The following is a 23,167-nucleotide window of genomic DNA, read 5'->3' as shown; positions in this document are numbered from 1 at the left end:
TGATCACAGAACTAACCCAATCCTCATTTCCCCTACCACTTTAGAATAATGCCATCCAGTATCTCTGTTTCTTTTCTGTTAAACCAGCTTCCTCCTCCTGTTACCCTATGAAAATGCATATAGGCACAACCAACAGGAGAAATGGAAGCCACTTTTCAAGGGTGATAGTGAAAAGGACAGTACCCATAGTGTTGTCAAGTGCCCAAGGTGAACAAGCTGCAAAACACAGATTCTGCTTTTCTCTGTTGGGTATAGTCATCTCAGAGGTGGGCTGTTTTACCTGTTGGTGTTACGTGCAAAGGGAGATTTTACATTGACAGTGTGTGCTCTAATGCAAAAGGCCATCCCTGCAAACAGCTGCCTGGAAGGGTGTATACAGTACAAAAACTTAGAAACAGTAACTGAGGCACCAAGGTGTTTGGGGAGGCTCTGCATCTAACTGGACTGCAAACTCCTGGGGGCAGGGACGGGATATTCTTTTCCCTGTACTCTGTACAAGGTAGAGTACATTGGCACTGGGCAGCTAATAAATATTTCTCATAAAGACGTCAGCCAAACAGCATGAGCAAGAGCACAGGAAAAGACAGGGCCCTTTTACATCAGCAGTAACCCACACCCATGCAGCACATGGAGAAGGCTACGCTGAAGGAGACAGCATAGATGGCAGGCCACATCAATACTGCAATGCTTGGGACCTCTAAATTACAGACAGAATTTTTATGCTGATGATATCAGAGATCTTCAGCTGTGACCTGTGTGGCACATCATGCACCCGAAAGAGAGAAGTGCTATATTTTACAGCAGGAGTGCCAAACTCGCATGTCCTCCCCCATGCTGGATCTGACCCGTAGGGTTTTTTAGGGACTGGATCTGACTTACTTCTGGCAAGGGGTGAGTGAGAAGGTGTGCAGCATCAGGGAACCATGGAGGTTAATGCAGTTATTGCTTGTCCTGCAACATGTATATTGAACTCCACTACTAACATGCATCCCCAACAGGGCTCTGTACCCCAGATTTCAGTGGTGGTTCCTAATCCTGCTTGCCCTGGCTCTACATTCCTACCCCTAGGAGCCCTGTGGGTCAAATGCTACTGTTCCAAGGACCAGATCTATCCCACAGGCCAGACCCTTGATATCCCTGCTCTGAGGTAAACTGAGGCACTAGGAGACTCCCAGAGCAAATAAGAGGTGGATTTGTGCAGAACACCCAGAACTCCAAAATCCCATCCCTTTCTCCCCTAAGAAAGAGTCCCAAAGCTTGGCTGAAAAAGTATCTCCCATTCCATCTCCACCCTTGCAAAAAACACGAAGCAAAAAGCTGCAACGTACCTCACAACCATCACAACAAATAGATATGCTAGGTCCAATCCCAATATAAGCAAAACCATCTTTGACATCAATGGGAGCTTCACCTACGTCAGGACTGAGACCATGACTTGGAAGAAATATAGGTGGAAAGGAAACAACCTGCAGGTGGGACTGAAACATGAGAAAGAGAATTGAGAAATTATTCAGTATCAGTTCAAAGCCCTGCATGTGGGCTGCAACCTGCTTGTGCCCAATAAATCTAAGAAGTGATTCAGTAATAGTTCATTCTGTGCACATAGGATTCCTTGTAATTAATGGAAACATGGAAGCAAATACAAATTAAAGTACTGGTTGTTCAAATTATTCCCTTGCCATTAAGCAGCTTTAATTATTCATACAATTATGCATCTTTCATTTAGAGGGAAAAATGTCCAATTTACACAGCAGAAACCAAAAAGTAGACAATCCAGCATACAGACAAACTATTTAGGTAGTGCTGGTCCATGGATTTCTAACGAAGTTATAATACAGTGCTCAGATGTTACAGAAGAAACCCTTTGGAGTGATAGCATTTCTCAAATTTTAGGATAGAAACCCAACCCAAAAGGAGAGCATAAGAAAGCTTGGTTAACTTGAAACCTCACTACAAAAAGACATAAAACATATAACCTGCCTTATAACTATGCCACCATATTCTCTTTGTTGTATGCCACCCTTTCTTGGAGGGTTCAAACTTCTTTTATTAGTTACTGGGAGATATCTCCTTACCTTCAGTGGTGCTGCATCAGCCACTAATCTGCTTATATGCAATGGAGCATCTTAATTATGAACAATACATTTTTATTTTAAGAAATTAAAGAGGAACATTACTTAGGTGCCAACAGTGATCTATGATACATTTGGAAAATACTGTTTGTTCCTAGATACCTTCGTATCAAAATAAATAGAATATACATAGCCTGTAGGAGTGACAACTTGGACTTGGTCTTCATACACAATGTCTATACAGAATTAAATAAGCCAGTCTTAAAAAACAATGCACGGTGTAATTACATAGGTGGAATCCCTAAAGTGGGGTTTCACAGCTATAAATTTATCCTTCCCTTATTGGAATAATGCCACTGGTTTAAGTTTTTCTTTAAGCCTATAGAGTAGGTGGGTTGGGTGGTTTAATGACATCACCATAGTACAAGTTACATCAGAAGGCCTAAAGGGAGAGCCAATGCAGTTAATGCCACAAAGAAATTCTGTCTGAGAAGACATGACATATTGACATTTAAGAAATAATGGCTGGTCATAGCAAACAGGATCAAGCCAGTGGGATAATACTATTTTCAAGCTTTTAGGACACCAAAAATTTGTAAGAGTGCTGGAGAGAGTCTTTTTATTTCTAGTAACAGTAGATATGGCCACATGCTCTGCATTCAAACAACATTTAAGTGTAAGAAATGTGGGTGCTGATCTGAATTTCAAGTCCAATACATTAACGTTTATATCTACAGGTACTGCACAGCTCATAAAAGAACAGTAAAAGCTCATTTATTGAATTATTGCATAATTATTCAAATTGCATAATACTGGATTCTTTAATCCATTTCTTTCTATTGCTCTAATCATTTTTACATTACAGTACACTGGGTAGGATGTCCTAAAATGTACTGCTTGTTTAGTGTTTCAAAATGTGGTAAAATATGGATTTGTCCATGAGATGGGACAAACCTTGGAGGTAAAGATATTGTCTCAAGAAGTGCTAACATATCCTGTGAATAGGCGATATCTCTTCCCCCACAAGCTTATCAGGGCTAGTTGTCATCAAGTCCTGTCTACGGTAGGCAAAGGCCTCCAGGCGGTTAGTGGCTGTCAGCAATTCCTCCCTTGTACATCCCACTTGTCTGGCATTGAAAACAGGTTAGCTGCTAGGACAAAACAATTGGAGCTAGTGTGAACGATGGAAGAAGTTGCCTATCGAACTTCCTGGAACTGTTTTCGGACAGAACAGTTTTCAGCCAGCTGTGGGGCCATGACTACCATTGCCAAGAATGGGTCCTTTCCCCAGTGCAGATGGTACAAGAGGACAGGTACATAGGAACAGCAAAATATGGATGAGAAGACAGTGCTGGCATCTTGAGGAAGCTTATTGGGCCACCCAGAAGGAAGTCTGGCCCACTGTTTTCCATAGATTCTGCCTGACGCATACTTTACACAGGGCAATTTCTAACCAGTTTGACGATCAAAGAACATTGGAAAACAACCTTGAAAAAGCACGTGGGACTATTTCTGTTTTTTCCTGACAAACTGTGATAATGCTGCATGCTGCCTGGGGGACTCCAATATTTTTACACTGAAGATTATAACCTGCTTGCAAAAGCAACTAGAGGTTGCTAAGGAAGTAGGAAAAACTGTTGATGAGAACAAAATTTTGAGGTTTTCACTGAAAACCCCAAACGGGGAACCCCCCCCCCCCCCCAGCTTTCAATTCTTCAATAAATCTGGGGTTTTTTAATTTTGTTTTGTATTTTTTTTTTAATATCTCTTTTCACTGGAGCCATTTTTTAGTGGAAAAAAAAATATAACAGAAATATTTCAACCAGCACTCAAATGATATTTTTCCCATCTTGGCCATTTTTTCAACTGACCCATCACAACTGAAACTCATTACTTCCAGACTAATCCCCTCAAAAGGGTCTCACGTGAGTTGTGAGATGGACAACTGCTGTACAGAAATGAGAGTTCTGTTTTCCCAGGCAGTAGGATGAGGTAGTTCCCCAATATCTAACAATATAATTTACTTGTTTTTCTAGGACAGAGAAAGTATGTAAATCCCTACTGCTGTGTTTCACTACTGTTTTCACTATAGTTTATTCAATATTTAGAAATGATTTCAAGAGTCCTCAAATTCAGGGCCTTTAATATGAGAGATAAAACAGATTTTTAAAAGATTAGCATCTCAGATGGTTTAATGATAACATGCCCAGTCTCTTGTGAAGTCTGGTTATTTCCTTTCAAGTGTCACTAAAATTTGTCCTTCCCCTCCCTGTTTCAATGGGTGAAATCCTCTCCCATTCAGTGCTCATCCTTGCTTTTTATTAATTTCCCACTGTAGCAACCACACTCACCTCCATGAACATTTATCCAAAATGTCACTGTTTAAATCATCTTTCATGCCTACTGTTTTAGGTGATCAGCTTTCTTGCTCAATGATCACCCACAGTCAAATCCTGTCTCCTAATGAATAGTTTGAGACCACTTTCCCTATCTACAAAGACTGGCCCAGCATTGGTTTCTACAGCTCAGGTCTCATTTCTCCTTTGCCTGGGCATCCTCTTGCCATTTTTTTTTAACCTTTTATCATGCCACTTCTTGCTCTTCATTTTCTTGTTCAGCTAGGCAATCTATCTCCTCCATCAGCACTTCCTTGCAGCATACTCATCCACAAATCTTTCCTAGGTGATCAATAATTCCCATTTTCTCCCTTCAAGTCTTGCCAATTTAGCTGACTCTCATCCCCACCCCCACACATTAGATGAGCTCTGTTCTTTCTTCTTCCTGTCCGTTGCTTATAAACCATCTAAAACCATTTGTAAAGCATCACATATTCCACTTTCTGTATGAAATGCTTTCCTGAGTGGGGACCATGGTCACCTCTGTTTGGAAGAGGCCCAGTACAGACTTCTGCAATGTAAATACTAACAATAATATTACATCATCAGCATGATGCTATATACATAAGAACTGTCCTACCTTATCTAAAAATGTAGGCTGTTCACAATGGAGAAGGATTCTTTACTGCTTAAAGACTTGCTAAAATGTAAAAACTCAAGTTATGCAATCCATCCATTCTACAGTTAAATAGAATAACCTCTGTATTATAGCTAGAAACCTCCCTCCCCCTGATGTTTAGAGCTAAACTATAATAGAATAAGCTATATATAAGATGAATTAAATCTGTGGGATCATTAACAAAAGCTGGATCATCCCCTCCCCCACTGCAACATCACCAAAAACTCCCCATGGGGCTGTGGGTGGGTGGGGAACAGTATTCAGGGTAGGAGGAGCAGACGAGCCTGGGATCATGGGACAGTGACAGCTCCAGGCTGGTGCCCAGGCCCAGGCCCATTCCCTACACACCCCTGCCCTCTGGGGGACAAATGTAGGGGGTGTGTGGGAAGGAGTGTGGGGGTGTGCACACACATCTGTGTGTGTGCGCATGTGTGGATGGGGAGGGAGGGGGGCTGCTTGGATGCTAGGTCCTGGGAGCCTGCTGTGGTTAAGGGGAGGGAGAGGGAGGTGGGAAGCGTGTGCAGTGCAGTCCATGCTACCCCTACAGTGCTCTGCATGGGGCTGACCTCCACCCACCCGTGCCAGGGCAGCCTACACCATACTCTTGTCTCAGACGGCCGGAGCTGACTTGAGGTGATATATAGATTACTTGGCCGTTTGGGTGGACTGGTGAATGGAGAGGCAGACAAAGCGTATTGGTTGCAAAAAAGCTTTACTTACGCCGCTAGTGGCCGCGACGCAGGTGATCCGGTCACTTAAACAACTCCACGAGTTGCTCCAGCTGGCAAGGCTCAGGCCAGCGAATCCGTACACAAATCAAGCCGGCAGGGAAAGGGTACGTCGAAGGATTGCGCTCGGCGACGGGGAGAAGAATCGATAGGTGATCAGGCTATCGATCAGCTCAGCCGCAAGTCAGGAATCTTCAAAGGCACTCTGCAGCATGCTCAAAGTTCTCTGACTTGGGAGGAAGTTGCACGAAATTTTATACGGTCAGCAAGCCAATTACTAGCCACCACGTAGGAATAATTTAGAACTGGCCAATAGCGGGACACAAATTTGCATGCGAATGGCAGGAACTCTCTTGCACCGGGGTTTTCTGTTGCAGCAGAAAACTTTCGCTGTGCACAGAGACTCTCATGTGGCGGGAAAATTCCATCGTGCCGAGGCACTAAAATCATTGGGTTGTGACAACTCTCACTGCTGCCTCCGGCCCAGCCCAGCCAGATGCTGTTCTGATCCCCATGCCTCCAGTGGCAGTTCATGCTCCTGCTCTTGTCTCTGCCATGCTGTGACACCCCCAGCAGGTGGGCAAGGAGTGGAAATCAAAGATTCATAACAAGAGTGCCAAGGGTGGACACTGAGCAGAGCACACTGAACAGTGCCCACTGGCCCTCAAATGCATCTAAGGAGCCAGAGGAAATTGTCTAGTTATAGTCTGCTTGGAGGTGGAAAGAAACAAGGGCAAGAAAAGCAACTCTGCAGTCCCTGGAGACCCTCCCAGCCAGAGCCTCCTTCCTGGTCAGATACACGGCCAGCTTGGCCACAGCCAGGTTGATCAGGAGGTCCTGGGACTTCGTGGAGCCATGGATGGGGAGTGCATAAATGAAGAGGTGAGGGGAATGGTGCAGCCAGAACCTCAGAAAGAGGTTCTGGAGGAGGTGGTGCAGGTGCTGCAGCCTGGCATGCTCCAGGTAGGTTTATGCCAGGGCCTTCCTGTGCTTACAAAAGAGGCAGGTGTCAGAAGTATCCAGATACATGCTCATGGCAATGGCTCCATGGAGGAGCCACCAGCTGAGTTCCCCGGTGGTTCAAAGGATCAAGTTGGGGTACAGACTTGTCCACCACGGACCCTTACCTCTGCCCTGGGTGTCCCGCCACTTGATGATTCAGCGGGACACGAGGATGGGATGGTGGATGGTGCGGAGCATGAGCATGTAGGGCTGGCAGCAGTGGGTAGTTTGAAAGTGGACCAGCTTAGTGTTTGTTCTCTAGCCTGCTAAGATGGTGAGGCAGGGAGCACTATAAGGCCTGCCAAGGCAGGGGCCCCACAATAAGCTCCGGGGGACTGGAGGACACAGGGGAAGGGGCAGGGTCTGCCCTTGCGCAGGACCTGGTCTGTGTAGGCGAGGGCAGTGGGTGGCAGGGTGGCCTTGACCTCCTTGAATAGGTGGCAAGCAGCATGCAGTGTGGGCAGCTCCATGCACTGGACCAGCACAGAGAGATCTGCCCATCCCTAGCTGGCACAGTCCAGCAGGTCTCAGACATGAGTGACATTGGTCAAGACCATCCTCCAGTGCATACAGGGCACTTCTGTCACCAACACCGTCAGCTGCAAGTTTTTCAGCAAGGGCTAAGCGAGGAGATTGGTACTCGGCAGCAGCAAGGCGCCAGACTTCCATACGTAGATCCTGAGGTGGTGCAGAGTCACTTGGAAGAACTGGATGCCTTTAAGTCGGCAGGCCCGGATGAGCTCCATCCGAGGGTGCTGAAGGCACTGGCCGACGTCATTGCAGAGCCACTGGCGGGAATATTCGAACGCTCGTGGCGCACGGGCCAAATCCCAGAAGACTGGAAAAGGGCTAACGTGGTCCCCATTTTCAAAAAGGGGAGGAAGGAGGACCCGGGCTATTATAGGCCAGTCAGTCTCACCTCCATCCTTGGTAAAGTCTTTGAAAAAATTATCAAGGCTCACATTTGTGAGAGCCCGGCAGGGCAAATTATGCTGAGGGGAAACCAGCACGGGTCTGTGGCGGGCAGATCGTGCCTGACCAACCTAGTCTCTTTCTATGACCAGGTTACGAAACGCCTGGACACAGGAGGAGGGGTGGATGTCGTATACTTAGACTTCAGGAAGGCCTTCGATACGGTATCCCACCCCATACTGGTGAACAAGTTAAGAGGCTGTGATGTGGATGACTGCACGGTCCGGTGGGTGGCAAATTGGCTAGAGGGTCGCACCCAAAGAGTCGTGGTAGATGGGTCGGTCTCGACCTGGAAGGGTGTGGGCAGTGGGGTCCCGCAGGGCTCGGTCCTTGGACCGATACTCTTTAATGTCTTCATCAGTGACTTGGACGAGGGAGTCAAATGTACTCTGTCCAAGTTTGCAGATGACACAAAGCTATGGGGAGAAGTGGACACGCCGGAGGGCAGGGAACAGCTGCAGGCAGACCTGGATAGGTTGCACAAGTGGGCAGAAAACAACAGGATGCAGTTCAACAAGGGGAAATGCAAAGTGCTGCACCTAGGGAGGAAAAGTGTCCAGCACACTTACAGCCTAGGGAATGACCTGCTGGGTGGCACAGAGGTGGAAAGGGATCTTGGAGTCCTAGTGGACTCCAAGATGAACATGAGCCGGCAGTGTGACGAAGCCATCAGAAAAGCCAATGGCACTTTATCGTGCATCAGCAGATGCATGACGAATAGGTCCAGGGAGGTGATACTTCCCCTCTATAGGGCGTTGGTCAGACCGCAGTTGCAGTACTGCATGCAATTCTGGGCGCCACACTTCAAGAAGGATGCGGATAACCTGGAGAGGGTCCAGAGAAGGGCAACTCGTATGGTCAAGGGCCTGCAGACCAAGCCCTACGAGGAGAGACTAGAGAAACTGGACCCTTTCAGCCTCCGCAAGAGAAGGTTGAGAGGCGACCTTGTGGCTGCCTTTAAGTTCATCACGGGGGCACAGAAGGGAATTGGTGAGGATTTATTCACCAAGGCGCCCCCGGGGGTTACAAGAAACAATGGCCACAAGCTAGCAGAGAGCAGATTTAGATTGGACATTAGGAAGAACTTCTTCACAGTTCGAGTGGCCAAGGTCTGGAACGGGCTCTCAAGGGAGGTGGTGCTCTCCCCTACCCTGGGGGTCTTCAAGAGGAGGTTAGACGAGTATCTAGCTGGGGTCATCTAGACCCAGCACTCTTTCCTGCTTATGCAGGGGGTCGGACTTGATGATCTATTGAGGTCCCTTCCGACCCTAACATCTATGAAACTATGAAACTATAATCTGCAGTAGCACAAGCAAATACTTTTTAGGTGACACAATGCACAGTAGCCTATTCTACTGTACATTAGCATTTTTTTAATGCACCACTTTAATGTGCAGTAGAATAAACTACTGTGCATTAAAGCACATGTGTAGGTGTGTCCCTTATGTTCTAATGGTCTTAATTTTCTGATGAAAATCTCTACCTTATCGACATAACCCAAGTGATTTGTAGAAGATTATATACTGGAACAGACTATGGCCTCTGCCTCCATGACAAACTTTCCTCTTAAGTAGTTTTATTTCCAACTGAACCAGGGAATTAAGGTTAAGAATGTGCACGAAAGCAAAAGAGACATGCTGTTTATTCTAAGTCTGGTACACTCAGTCTGAAAATCATGATATAAATCGCTCAGATATGGCATATTTACAGAAAACTGGAGCATGAAGATAGACACATTAGCAATAGTCACCTATTAAAAACAAGGGATAAGAACCAGTAGGTAGGTGGAACAGCTTTGGCAAAAACTGCTGTAGGCAAGGGAGGTGGGCAGTATTGGAGGTACAAGCTAAGGGCTGGGCATGTATTTCTGCTTCAAACCAAATGCCTGTTTTGCTCTGTAATCAGGAAGTGGGATTTCCCCCTCTTCCCTTTTTCTGAAACTGTAGAAGAGAAATATAGAAAATATCCAAGAACTTATATTTAAATCTAGGTAATTCTTAACCAATGCAGCTTTTACTCAGCTGAATGCAATTTAGCTTATTTTCCCTGTTTGCTGATTAATTAATAAATAAGCTAGAATTATGTTGCATCTGAGGTGGCCACAGTGCATAAGCTGTCTGGCACAAATGTAAAGCATTGTGGGCGCATAAGCAGCAACACACCACATGGAAGAAGAACATAGAGGAGCAGAGAGTGGGAATAAAAGGATTTTGGAACCTACACCTGTGGCACTCTTTCCTCCTTCCACCCATGAAGCCAAGTCCACAACATTAAACAAAGTCCTAGTACAAAGCTCCCATTGATTGGGACAAGGTTCTGGCCCAACCAAAAGAGCCACAAATCGGATGAAAGCACAGGGAAAAAAAAACATTAAAATACAGAAGTACAGAAATAAACATTGGGAGAATACAGGAACAAGTGCTTGAGAAGCGGCAAGGAAATCAGTCAGAAGGCAGGGTAATTTGCACCATAACAGACTAACTAAATTAGAGATGTATAGCATAAGCTTTTATAAGCAGAGGGCTTCATCTGATGCTAGAAAAGGAAAGCAGGAAGCAGAATTGCCAAATAGAAAGCAGCAATTAGAATACACAGGGTAAGAAAGGGGGAAGGAAAAAAGAGGGGGCACAGCTAAGAGACGCAAGGTGGGGAGGAAAGAGAAAAACAAAGCAGATAATTCAATAAAGGATATAAGGCTACACAAATTATTTTTGTTGTGCAGTTTAAGTCACTTTGTATTAAAAAAAACTTCAGGTCTATCCAACTGCACACTAGTTTAATACTTTAAAACACTTAACTCTCTTTGCTTCTAGTAAGTGATCTTCGCATGGGTATTTGCTGCAAGCTTTGTAAATTCTAATTGTATTTTGGAGCCTGTAGCACTGATAGTCTCCTCTGCTGATACTAAGGAACCATTTAAAGCTCACTACAGAGTCAGTTACTTGGGACAATGACCGACGGGGAAAACAGATAAGGGTCAAAAGTTACATAAATCCATTTATCTGTTAAGAAATTGTATTTCCATTCACCATATAAAAACCATGCTTCCTGAGATCAGACACAAAGTACATTAACCATGGAAGAAAGCCAAAAAATTACATCTTTATAAAGAGGTAGGGAGATAAAAGTAACAAGTGGTTTGCTGCTTAATTCAAGACAGACTATGCATGGGAAGGAAATGTAGCATGAAGGACCCCCTTACTTCATTTCCCCATCTTGGTAAGTTGCTTGTCTGTAAAATCTTATTAAATACACATTTTATTAATAAACAAATATTTACACACAGCAAAGTATCCTGGACCTTATTTTACCATGTACAAATGATATGTTCTCACTGGTGGATACTAGTGGACATGTCTACATGTGCAAATGCTGCAGATTGGGTTTACTGTAGGAGTAAATTACTCTAGAGCAAATAGCATTTGCTCTAGGAGTTTAGATGCCGGCCAGGCGTCTAAACATGCAGGGAAGTGGGAGTAGATCCACTGCTCCTAGCAGCAGTCTGCTCCTGCCCTTTCCAGCCCCCTGCAGCAGCCAGGGAGAGCTCTAGGTTACCCCTGGGTGCTAGCCTTGGGACTGGCAGGGAGCACAGGGCTAAGGCAGCCGTCTTCTGGTGGGGGCTGGGACATTGCTCCCTGCCCCTGGGGGGCTACCTGCTGCTGGGGCAGGCTCTGCCACTAAAGCCTGGGTGGGGACAATGTCCCGATGCCCCGGCAGCAGGGAGCTTCTGGCCCTGGCTCCCTGATTGTGGGCAGGGGACTTGGAAAGAGCTGCAGGGGAGGGGTAGGTCCCAGTCCCCTGCCCTGATCCACCAGTGAGTCAGCTAGTAGCAAGCCCCCAGTGAGGCAGCAGATAGAGGGAGAGAGGGGGCTGGGACCTGCCCCACCCTGCAGCTCTTTCTAAGCCCCACACCTTGATCACCCAATTGGGGCATGGGGCAGGGCAGTTCCCAGCCCCCGCTCTGTGATTGTGAGGGCTGGGGAAGCTTGTTCCCTATCCAGCTGTGATTGATGAGCTGGGTGGGGAACACATTCCCCAGCCTGTTCCCCACTCAGCTCTGCCATCACAGAATTGGGCTGGGAACAGGCTCCCCAGCACAGTGATCCCAATCAGGGAGAGAGGGCTGGGAGCTCTCTGCTGCAGGGACATGAGGACCATGTCCCAGTCTGGTTTCTGGGGCCTCAGCAGCAGGCAAGTCCTGGTGACAGGGAGCAATCTTCCACCCCCTGCTGCCTGGCTCCAAGTTTGCTCCTGGTTGGCTATCTACAAGTACCATACAGTACAGTAAGTAATCAGGAGTAAGTTTGCTACTTTTATTTACAGGTAGCAAATTTTACTTGTTCTTAGAGCAGATTACTGCACAATAAGTGTCTGCATGTGTAGACAGTGATGTTTACCGCACAGTAATTTGCTCTAATCTCAAGTAAAGAGTCTTGTTTAGATGTGCCTGGTATTTAATTATTTAGTGCAAGGCCATGGGTGTTTCAAGATTTCAGGCTGAATTGTAACTGCCACTGAAGCTCAATACATTTCTTGGCCTACTAAAGTACTGTCATAACCATTTTAGAAAGGAGGGTTACACTTGAATCATCTAGAACCAGATTCCAATAACTTTAATGAACTGGATAATAATCTAGGGCAAATAGCCCTCCTCAAGTTAAAATAACTATTTGTGGAAGGAGGGGCTATAGGGGACCACACCTGGCACTAGACTTTAGCTTTGTTTTGCTCATTTTTCTTAGTTTGTCTCTAGCTATAAATTGCAATTTAAGATGTATCTACAGCTATTTGGGAAAGTAAATGAGATACTAAAACAGATGGAATAGTCAAGGTTTCCAAAAGGAGACAACATCTGGTCACTCCTGATAGCTTTACTCCATGTCATCTAAATGCTGTGACAGATAACACGTTTATTATATTGGTACAACCAACCTTTGCTCTGAAGTAAGCAAGAGATAGACAGACAGACAGACAGACAGACAAGCTAAACCTATACCCTTACATTGTGCGACGTACTCAAATCTCATGTAGAACTATCCTAGAAAAGAATCAGTGATAAAACTACATACATCTCTGCAGCTGCCACTTGGCTCCTTCTGAGATAACGCCTTGCTCAGTGCAGACGAGTTGCTGTCCCTTCACATACTGGTAAAGTACTATGATAATGCCTACTGTGACTTGCTTGTTTGCTCTGGATCCTGGTAATTAGCACTAATGGAAATCTGTCATTTCTCCAGGCTTTCTGATGACAAGTCATTTCAGTAAGTGTTGAAATCTCAGACGAATTGCATTCTGGATCCCAGTAGTCGCCTATCTAGTCTTATATCATATCACTGATAGTGGCTAACACCAAAAGTGTTAGAGGAGGGGTGTCAAACCTCTGCTGCTTTATTCAATTTTCAGGCTACTGCAAGTTGAGGGGTATGGCAAGGCAGGGAGAGTTGCCTGCTGTAGAGTCCAGGGTCCCCAGACACCAGTAGACAGACATAACCAGAGGGTGAGTGAGGGCTGTGCTGTCACTGTCCTGCTCACCCTGTGGTTGGTTGGCCCACTGCCACTTATGATTACTGGTCCCACTGCTGTCCCAGCTGCCATCTGTGTCAGTCCTGCCACCGCTCACCTATGACAATTCCTGCAGTCTGGATCCAGCCAAGGAATTTTGACCCCTGCTTCAGATAAAGCAGTAAGCAGGCAAACGATGTGCCCTCTATAACTATCCTATCCTAAACCCAAACTAAACACTGTTTTGAGATCTGAAGTATGAGATTTAATATCCCACCCCAAATATATTATTGTAAATTATGACACTTTGTTATCTTTGCTATACGTATAAATACTAAAACCCCTTTTGGGATTCTGTTAAATTTCTCGCCTCAATAACTTCCTGTGGCACCACATTTAATAATTACACGTGTTGACTTTGGTACAGATGTTCAGAGAGGTTAGGGAGAAGCTAGTTTGCATTAAAAATGGCTACTGGATCTATCTTAGTTCACCCAGGTGTGGACCTTATACTTAGCTTGACCTAACTAGGGATCCAAGTGCGAACTGTACAGAAGTTCAGGACTGTTAGATCGGCCTAAAAATGGCTGACCCAATCCAAGTTAAGTGTACCTCCAAGACAGTCTAATTTAGATCTGGTCCAACAAGACCGATCTAACTGAACTTCTGTACAGTTCCCAATGCAGATCTGGGGCTGGAGAAGCCCAGCCACTGGCCCCATCCCCAGACAGACAAACCTAGACCAGCCAACCCTCCCAGTCCCCACCAATGCCCACCCCCAGACTCACCTCCTGCCTGCTCTCCCTGCACTCTCCTACAGACCCTGCTTGACCCCTGATCTCCATCCCAAACAGGTGGCCATTTTTACCTCTATTTAACCTCGCTGAATGTCTGTATGTACCCTGAATTGCATTTGTCACTGGGCTACTGAGTCAGGCAATTGCAATTTTATTTAAGGTGTCTCTGAAGTTTCTGTGTTCTTCCTGCTCCTCTCTAATCTAAATAAAGAACTGAAAATTTTGCTACCTCACTACTCAACTTCCTTACTAAAGCATGTTATATTAAAACACTGGACCTAATTGCAGAACCTTGAAAAATGCACTGTTCTGCCATGATGAAAATGGATGATTTAATAATTACTCTTTGCTATCTCCTAATGAAAATGGTCTATGGGTATTCTTTGCCATCTTTAGGCAGCACTCAATCTACAACAAAAATTTGCATTTTACTCAATTTTGTTTTAGTTACCTTGTACAAGACCACATCAACTGTCTTTTGCAATATTAAATAAGTTAGATCAACTAGCTGTGCTTTATTTCTATCCAAAACAAATTGAGAGAATAGTTAAGACATTTTTCTTTGCAGAAATTGTATGTTAGACCTTTTTAGGACTGTTTTTCTTTTTTGTTTTGCTTGAACTTGCTTCCTCTAATTTGTGAGGTATAGATATCTTACTTGTTGGCTTGATCACCCAGAGATCTTTTTTGTTTGGTAAAAGCTTCTACAACATCCAGTTGGCAAAGAGACTCATTCATCATGGTGGACAATCTCAATTTTAGTGGGTGAAGAGATACAAATGATTTGGCAGCTTCCTGACTGCAGCAGACCTCTAAAGACTACAAACACAACAGTGGTGAAAAGCAGGGTAAAATATATATCAAAGATGGGAGAAAGACTGAAGCAAAAAGGTTCCAGCTCTCAGAGGACCTGATACCACCCAGAAATGGGCCACAGTCCTTTGAGCTCTGACGGGATTCAAATCTTGACAGGCTCAGGGATGGAATGACCCCAAAATGGCCAAACTTCATAGGATTACAGAGAAAGCCTATGTCCATGGGCTGTCAGTTCTTTCATGAGAAGAATTCTGAAGGCTGACAAGTGAACCAGAGAACCAAGAAACTAAAGACCTTTGTTTAAAGTAAAGATAGAAAAGATTCTTGAAAGGCTTTATCAACCCTGAGACTGTCCCTACTGTCAGAAATTCCAGATATTCTATTATTAGTGTGCCAAAAATCTCCAAGTTTATAACTGTTTATAACACCAGGCCCACATAAGAGGCCCACTTGGGGGAGGGGGAGGTTTTTTGAAAGAGCATGAAGTATTTAGTAAAATAACCACCCCACTCCCCTCACAAAGACCTGTAACAGAGGGCAGAGTTATACAATACTCAGAGCTTGCTGCTGGTAACAGAGCTCCAGAAACAGATCAAAGGATTTGGGTTGGATCCATGTTATGATATGCACTGAAGTTTATATAATTGCATTATAATGTGTAAAATATATTAACCTTTTATATAATCCTACCACACCACTCAGCCTTGATTAAGGCCTCAGTAGGGGTACAGTGCCACTTCGAGAAAGATATAAGACCAATAAGAACGAGTCCAGAGGAGCAACAGAAACCAGATCTAGAAAATGTGACTTATGGAAAAGATTGAAATGAATTGGGTTTGTTAAGTCTAAAGAAGAAAACACTGAGAAGAGAGTTAATAAACATCATCAGATGCTTTTATATAATTGATAAAGTAGGCTGTAATGCTCATGTCTTCCTGAATAAATTAGTCTATAAGATGCCACCCTGTTCTGATTTCTTCCCAATTATATAAAATACTACTGCAAAGGAAGGTCATAAACTGCTCTCCAAGTCCACTAGGGGTAGAACAAGAAAGATTAAATTAGACCAGTGGGACCCAACCTTTTTGGCAGGCATACCACAAGGTAAGTCCTTGAGTGCCACTCAATCCCTTTCCTTCCCTGCCCTGGGCTGTGCTCCCTGCTTCCTTCCCAATCTGCCATGTGCCTCACAGAGTCCACTTGTTCCTTTTTTGGCACGTGCACTCTGGATTGACCATGCCTGGATTAGACCATAGAAAATAAACTTCAGCTAAAATTTTCAAGATTTGACAGATAGCTAGCTGTGCGTCAGGAATATTCTAGGTATGGGGGATCTAGGCATCCTGCACTGGGATGAGGGGATGGACTAAATGACCTCTCTCAAGGCCCCTGCCAGCCCTCTTCTTTCAGTCAGTGAACACCGCAGGAACAGGGGTAGGTTCAGCAGTTCCAGGGCCTCCCACTTCAAATGACTAATAAAGCAGTTCTCAAACCAGGGCCAAACAGGAAGGCTCCCCATAATTGTGGATGCCACAATAGCAGAGCACCCATCAAATTCAGGGAATTAAAGCACTTTTGCTGAATTTAATACAAAAACTGGGCTCTCACATTTTAATAAACTTGAAAAAAACAACAACTTGTTTTACCTTGTGCAGCTTCTCTATGTATTTTTGGCATCAATTTAACTGACCAAATTTCTGAAAAGAGTAAATCAAAGAAAGCATACACACAGAAGGACAGAACCCACTTACAAGGGCATGGAGACGATAGTTCATGAAGAATGTTGGCGACAAAAAGAAATGTGAGACTTGTCTATGTAAAACGTTACAGTAGGTGCATCTACACATGCAGAAAAATGAAACATCATGACAGACTGAATGAAGTTAATCTGATTTAACACAAAAGATTGAAAACTGACTGGAGTACAGTGAATAAATTACCTCCTTGAGAACAGGCCCCATGGCACTAAAAAGACTTCAAATAGAAAAATGTGTAATAAAATAAAAATGGAAGATACAGCCATTGCCTAAAGCAGAAATAAGAAACCAGTCTAACTGAAGGTAATTAATAACCCAAACTAACAAGGAAAGTGGTGGACTATTCATCTCTTGGTATCTTTAAAAACAAGATGGATTCTGGATGACTTGGTACAGTCAATCCCAAATTATTAGGCTCACTACAGGAGTAGCAGAATAAACGACTTATGTCATACAGTAGATCACACTGGTCTGTCCATCTTTCCTGGTCTTAAAAATTCAGAAAAACAATGTTATGATATTGAAGGATCACTGTTTACTGATTCTTATGCATAGAAATTTTATTCAGAGATTCAATTCCTTTGGTGTAGCCAAAGATAAATGGAAAAGCTATTTTTTTTTTAAATGACAATACTTTTTGAAGATCCAAATGAACTAAAAGTAAAATTCCCTCCTTTGCAGAATTTATATGGTCTCAGCTCCTGCACTTGTCCTCTCTGCAAAGTTTGATTTCACCCCACTTGAAAAATGTAGAGACTTTAACATGCTAGACAGCTGTTCAATTTAGTTTCAAGTTCCATGACATTTCAATTCTATATCATGAGATGTCAAAGGCACTTGAGCAGTCATACAAACAATTTACTGTGGGGTAAGAGTGCAAGGGAATTTACTGTATGCCAGCTCCTCTGTGTTAACTACCTGTATGCCTGTTTTTACCCCACAGTTTGTGGAAGCTAAACCATAGTGACATAACTCTGCTTCAATAAGAAGCAAGCTATTGTGGCTCAGTTCACTTACTGTAAAGTAAAAGTATGCATACAGGTAGTTATTACAAAACAGCTAATGTACATTAAAACCCAGCTGTGTTTATCCCACAGTAAACTGATTGTATATCCATATCTTAACTTGGGTGAGTAAGGGATACTTTAATACAAGACCTGTCTCCATGTTAATATAGCACTGGGTATTCTATCAAGAATAATCAAGTTTTTTCCCAAATGCAGCTCGCATTCATAAAGGTACTTATCAAATGCTTAAAATGGAAGAAGTCTCATTAGACTTCAACATGCTGCTATTTAGGCATTTGCTGAATCATGGCCTTACTTACCAGTATGCATCAAGCCCAGTCTTTAGCCCTGTGTGTGCACTGTTCTTGAAACAGTATCAGGGGTTTCTATATGATATATTGTTGGTGCAAGTAATTTAAGGACAAAATGAGTCAACCTACATCTCAGCAGCCTAAAACTCCAATTCATTTTTGTTTCAACAGTGAATATCTCATTAAAGTAAAACTCACTACTACTTTAAAAGAGAGAGACAGAGACAGAAAGAGTTCTGTTTTTATCAACCAATTTTCATGTGAATCGTATCCAGGGTTACACAATAACCAGTCATGGTACTTCATGTACCAATTGAAATAAGACTCCAAGGTCATTAAAAAAACCTGTCCTTAGTGTCTTTTCATAAATATCCACTAATATTTTGTAAACATTTCATTACTTTACAAAGGGTTTAACAAATTCTAGTTTTCTTGTATCCATAATTTAGATGTAAAAAGGAAAAAGCCTGTGCCACAAAGTCCCACTTTGCAGGTGACAAGTGAAAATAAGGCAGCTTCTTTAAGAAGTCACTAAAATGGCCGTCCTCTGCCACGTTTATTCTTAAGATGGCCAGCAGACCGTCTGAGGTTTTTCCTCTCCTGATGATGCTGCTTCTCAGCTTCCTGCTGTTTCTTCTGCTGCTCTGACTAGAAAATGTGCAAAAACAGACTTAGTTAGAATTCCTAACTTCCTGAAGAAATTATTCCAGCATTAGTAAAGTCTGGAAAACTTCTCATCAGCAAACAGTAAAAATTGTACAATTCTAAACATAACAAAGGGAAAATAGTAATCTACTTGCATTAAACATGGAAAACAGTTTATAAAGCAAACATATCAACTTTTTAATCCAAGTGCCACAAAAAAAACTGTGTTTTCATTTTACATACTCTACATTCGTTTAGGTACAATTTTAAGAGATTTTAGGAAATAATTCTACTCTATTCTATTCAGGTTCTCATAACCACACCAATTGCAACAATATCTGAACATCTGTATATGGAGCTGAATTTTAACAAGGAAATGTTGTTAACTTCACTACTATGAGTAATGTTAAAGCAGCTTATTCTACTTTGTATTTTTAGATTCTGATATTGTTTCTTAAAATTATGTACATTTCAAAGGCACAGTATTTAGCAAGAATCTTAAACTTTCGGTTCCCCACAACTCTCTGCTTCTTAGCTTGACAGTTTGGACTTTAAGACTGTTCACACTGCAAATGTACACAAGATTTTACTTTGTGCTTTTCTGATGGCAGCTCTACTTCATGGCAGGGTTCATGTTCTATTCCAATGATTCATAAATATTAAAGTCTAGAAGATTTGGTTCCTATCTTGGTTAAAGATGGCTATCACATTTAGACTTTACAGAAAAGCTGTTTCAAAGATAGAGGGGACAATTAACACAAATTCCAAAGAAGCTATAATTTGACATTTTACATATATCATATTACACAAAACTGAGATACTTTTACATTACTAGGAAAAGATTCAGCATAAAAATCCTTATGTTTCTATGTCAACAAGGAATATTTTTGTGCTTTGCTGTTAATATTATTCCCCCTACTCCTTAATGGCCATGCCTGGCCTGGGTGGGGCTGAGGGACCTATCACTCATAAAATCCCTTGGCAGGTTGGATCCAGCCCATGGAACATATTTTGCCCCACTCCTGCATTAAGTACGCTTCAATACAAGCAGGAACAAACCAGAACAAACCAGCTTCCTAGCCTGAAATTCAGTTGCCTCCCTAGAAAACATATTTGTAAATTCAGGAAACAAAAGCAAAAAATATTTCACCTAGCTCACACCAGTAGATGCACCTTAAGAACTGACTGGCAAGATGGAAACAAAGGGACTGAGTCCATGAGTGCCCCCACCCCACAGGTGGGGGGGGTGGTGGGGAGGTGGTGCACTATGTCATCTTCCCTCTCAGCAGCTCACTTAAACACAGAACATGGATGGCAGCGGGAAACTCTCTTCCAGCCTCAGTGGAAGGAAGCTGAGATACCAGCAGATCTTTACTGTTTAATATTTATGCAACGAACAGCAATCCTGCAAATTCTCTATTGTGCAAATATTGTTTACTGAACGCACACATGTAAATATGAAGAGCTGATTTACTTTTAGGAGTTACAACATGTAACCCCTCCAATAAATTATGAAATAACAGGTTAATAGGGAAACAAAAGCCAAGCAAACCCAAACTTCTGAACGGAGAAGATTTATACCCTGGATTACAATCTGTTGCTCATTAGGCAGACCTTTAGATAGGAGCAGGAGTTTGGCCTACATGGCTCAGACTGCAGAAATCATGACCTTAGACTTAAAGCTGTTTCAAGTCATAGGTGTGATTTTCTGCTCCTTGTGATGTGACTAGTGTACTTTAGAAACTGTAACAGTCTCAGTCTCTGTCAAACCCATAAAGTCATTATTCTAAAAGAAAAAAACATCTGGAGAGTTTTTATGCAAATTCTAGTGGGAACAAAATTATCAGAATCTGTAATACATTATAGGAGATATAGACAAATTTAATTTTATATTCAATTAAATTGATACATACCATTATGCTCTGCAGGATACATTTCTCTCCCAAGTATACATAAAGTAGATAAAAGTTTAATTCTTTACTGTGACCTCTACTTTGGGAACTGCCGACTTAGAGATTATCTTTACTGCACTGAAGAGGTAGGAGGCTTAAATCTAAACTAACTCGAGTAAGCACAGCAGACCCATTCCTCTTGTAATCCAATTAGCAGCACAATGTGACTGGATTAGCACAGTGATGGATTTAGACCATGATCAACTGGTACAATGCAAGGCACTACATCCTCACTGCATTACTAGCTTGAGCATCAGCACTTCAAGCTATCACTCGCCCTACCTCCTTCCGACAGGTGGTCAGATCAATTACTGCTTTGTTGAAATGTATTGCCTGTTCTGTTCTTTATAAGCAGATGTCAAGAGTGTCCAGATTTCAAAAAGTGTCATTGACTTATGCACTGCTGATATGGAGCTGGCTTGAAATGTGTTAGTTTTGTCTCTTGATGACCAAAGACCTTCCTCCATGCACTCCTTTTCTCTTCTAACCTGCCTGCTAATTAAAGTTGTTACTTTTTAATCAAATGAAATGCAGCTTGTACTGGCACTGGAATCTAAAGATATTTTACAATAATGTAACTGCCATGATAACAACTTTGGAAAAAAACGATACTTAAGAAACTCCAGGAAGTTATCCCAATTCCTTTGGAAGGAAGCTGAGATTTAGAGAGAAGCAGACACACAGGTACTTGGGTACCACAGCAATGGCCACAACACAAAAAAATTGTTCAACCTCCAAATACACAGGGGCCAGATGTACATACTCCTATAGAGAGGCATCTACTTTGCGTTACTCTCCTGCCCTCTTTCCAAAAGATATCCTACTAATCCTTTGCTGCACCTCCACCTTGCAGTTGCGACATCATAAATCAGGAGTTGGTAATGATCCTAATAGTGTCAAAATCCCACTGGGCTTGCCAACTGCATTCTCTTCATCCTGAGAAGGGCATATCATATGACATGGCTCCTTTCCAGTCCATTTTTTTTCTGTTCCCAGGGACTGCAGAGCCTGCACTGAGCAGGACCAGCCTTTGCAGTAGGGACTTTCCATCCCATTTTACTTTGCTTCATTTGCCATCCCTCTACTTCAGACCAGGGCTGATATACAGCAGTTACTTATTAACTAGTTTTTTTTACCACAATGTTACAAACTTCTGCAGCATATGTAATTCACTTAAACAACAACAGCTACAAATATACTGAGATGAGCAATTAAATAAATCACTTGAAAAAGAATTGTAACAGTGATACACATTCTGCTGGGATCAAGTCCAAAAGTGACATTTTGAGCCATTCTCAGATCTTGTTCCTCTCAAAATCTTCATGAAAAATGCTAATAGAAGCGGATCTTTCATTTGTTCCCTATCATCAATTGTAGAAAGCTTTCTATCTCAGCACTTTCTAATTTAAAGCTGCTATAAAAAGATCATGCTTTGGAAGGCCTGCAAAGCTTACTTAATTAGAGGTATGGGGTTGCCATATCAGTTACAGCAGTTGGTAAGGCCCTTAAAGAGTGGTGAGGCTTTGTACAGTTACACTGCAACTTGGGACATAATCAAGGCACTTTAAATTTCAAACTGAATACATGGAGCAACACACAACAGATATCAACGGCTTGTGAGAAATTAGTAAGAAGGTCTAGTGATTTTACCTTACATGATCCTTTTGTCCCAATGTGCCAGGAGTGGCACATTCTAATAACTCTTCCAGATACTCTCTCTATTCCACTGCTGTTTTATTTTGTGAGAGATGGTTAATTGACAGGTGATGAACAAGAATGGCTTATACCAAACAAGCTCACCCAGAGGAAAACCAATTTCAGCAGAAAGATACTGCCCACTGAAGTATCACCTGATATGGATTTTTAACTTGTACTAATTCTTTACACAAAAATGCTGCTACCTGAACAGTGAAACAGCAGCTGTTAAGACTGCAAAACTATGCAGGGCAGAAAACAAAGAAAAATCCATCCAGCTGAAATTGCCTGGAAAAGTTAGGTAGGTAGAATTCAGTTATGCATACAAACTGGAATTTGGCAGGTACACAGGGATTACAGCTCCTGTGAACAATGCTGTGGAAATCTAAGGACCAAAAAAAGTAGTCAGGAGTTCTGTTTTATCATACTAATGACCCAGACGGAAGATTTTCACCTATGGTGTCTGAGATGTTTTGGCCTAGAAACCAAACTCTGATCAGACTTGATACCAAGATCATATGCAGTCATGTCATCTAATGATGTGATCCCATCAGCAAATGGATCTAATGGGTGCCTATACACATGCTCCAGGGTAGGGAGGGAGAGGGTATTTTCATTAGAGCAGCTGCAGCGTCTTGTGTATTCAGTGTCCTGCATTTCAAAATGGTGGCAGGGGCACTTTAACTAAAGTTTGTAGAGTCTGCTCTGTTGTGCTCTAATCAAAATGCGTCAGAGCACATGTAAAAGCGCTTTATGTTTCCCACCAGAATCCAAGGGGATGGGCACACTGCCTGCATTAAAAGAGCGGAGACACACAGAGCACTAGGTGAAGGTACTAGGTACCAGACACTAGGTGACTGTCATGAAGAAGAGGTGCTGTCAACTAAAGAAGAATT

General features: G+C 42.8%; 1 protein-coding gene across 1 annotated transcript in view; it reads right to left on the bottom strand.

The window, feature by feature from the left end:
• Window positions 1–18,208: 18,208 nt before the first annotated feature.
• NOL10 (nucleolar protein 10) overlaps window positions 18,209–23,167 on the bottom strand; it is a 71,638-nt gene continuing 66,679 nt past the window's right edge. The window contains exon 21 of the mRNA XM_006257920.4: window positions 18,209–18,627. Within this exon, the coding sequence (XP_006257982.1) occupies window positions 18,511–18,627 (117 nt within the window). The 3' untranslated portion in view covers window positions 18,209–18,510. The remainder of the gene's footprint in view (window positions 18,628–23,167) is intronic.

Source organism: Alligator mississippiensis, chromosome 1 (genome assembly GCF_030867095.1).
Source record: "Alligator mississippiensis isolate rAllMis1 chromosome 1, rAllMis1, whole genome shotgun sequence".
NCBI classification, from domain to species: Eukaryota; Metazoa; Chordata; order Crocodylia; family Alligatoridae; genus Alligator; species Alligator mississippiensis.
The sequence above is the reverse complement of the archived record's forward strand: the minus strand, read 5'-3'. Positions and strand labels throughout refer to the sequence as shown.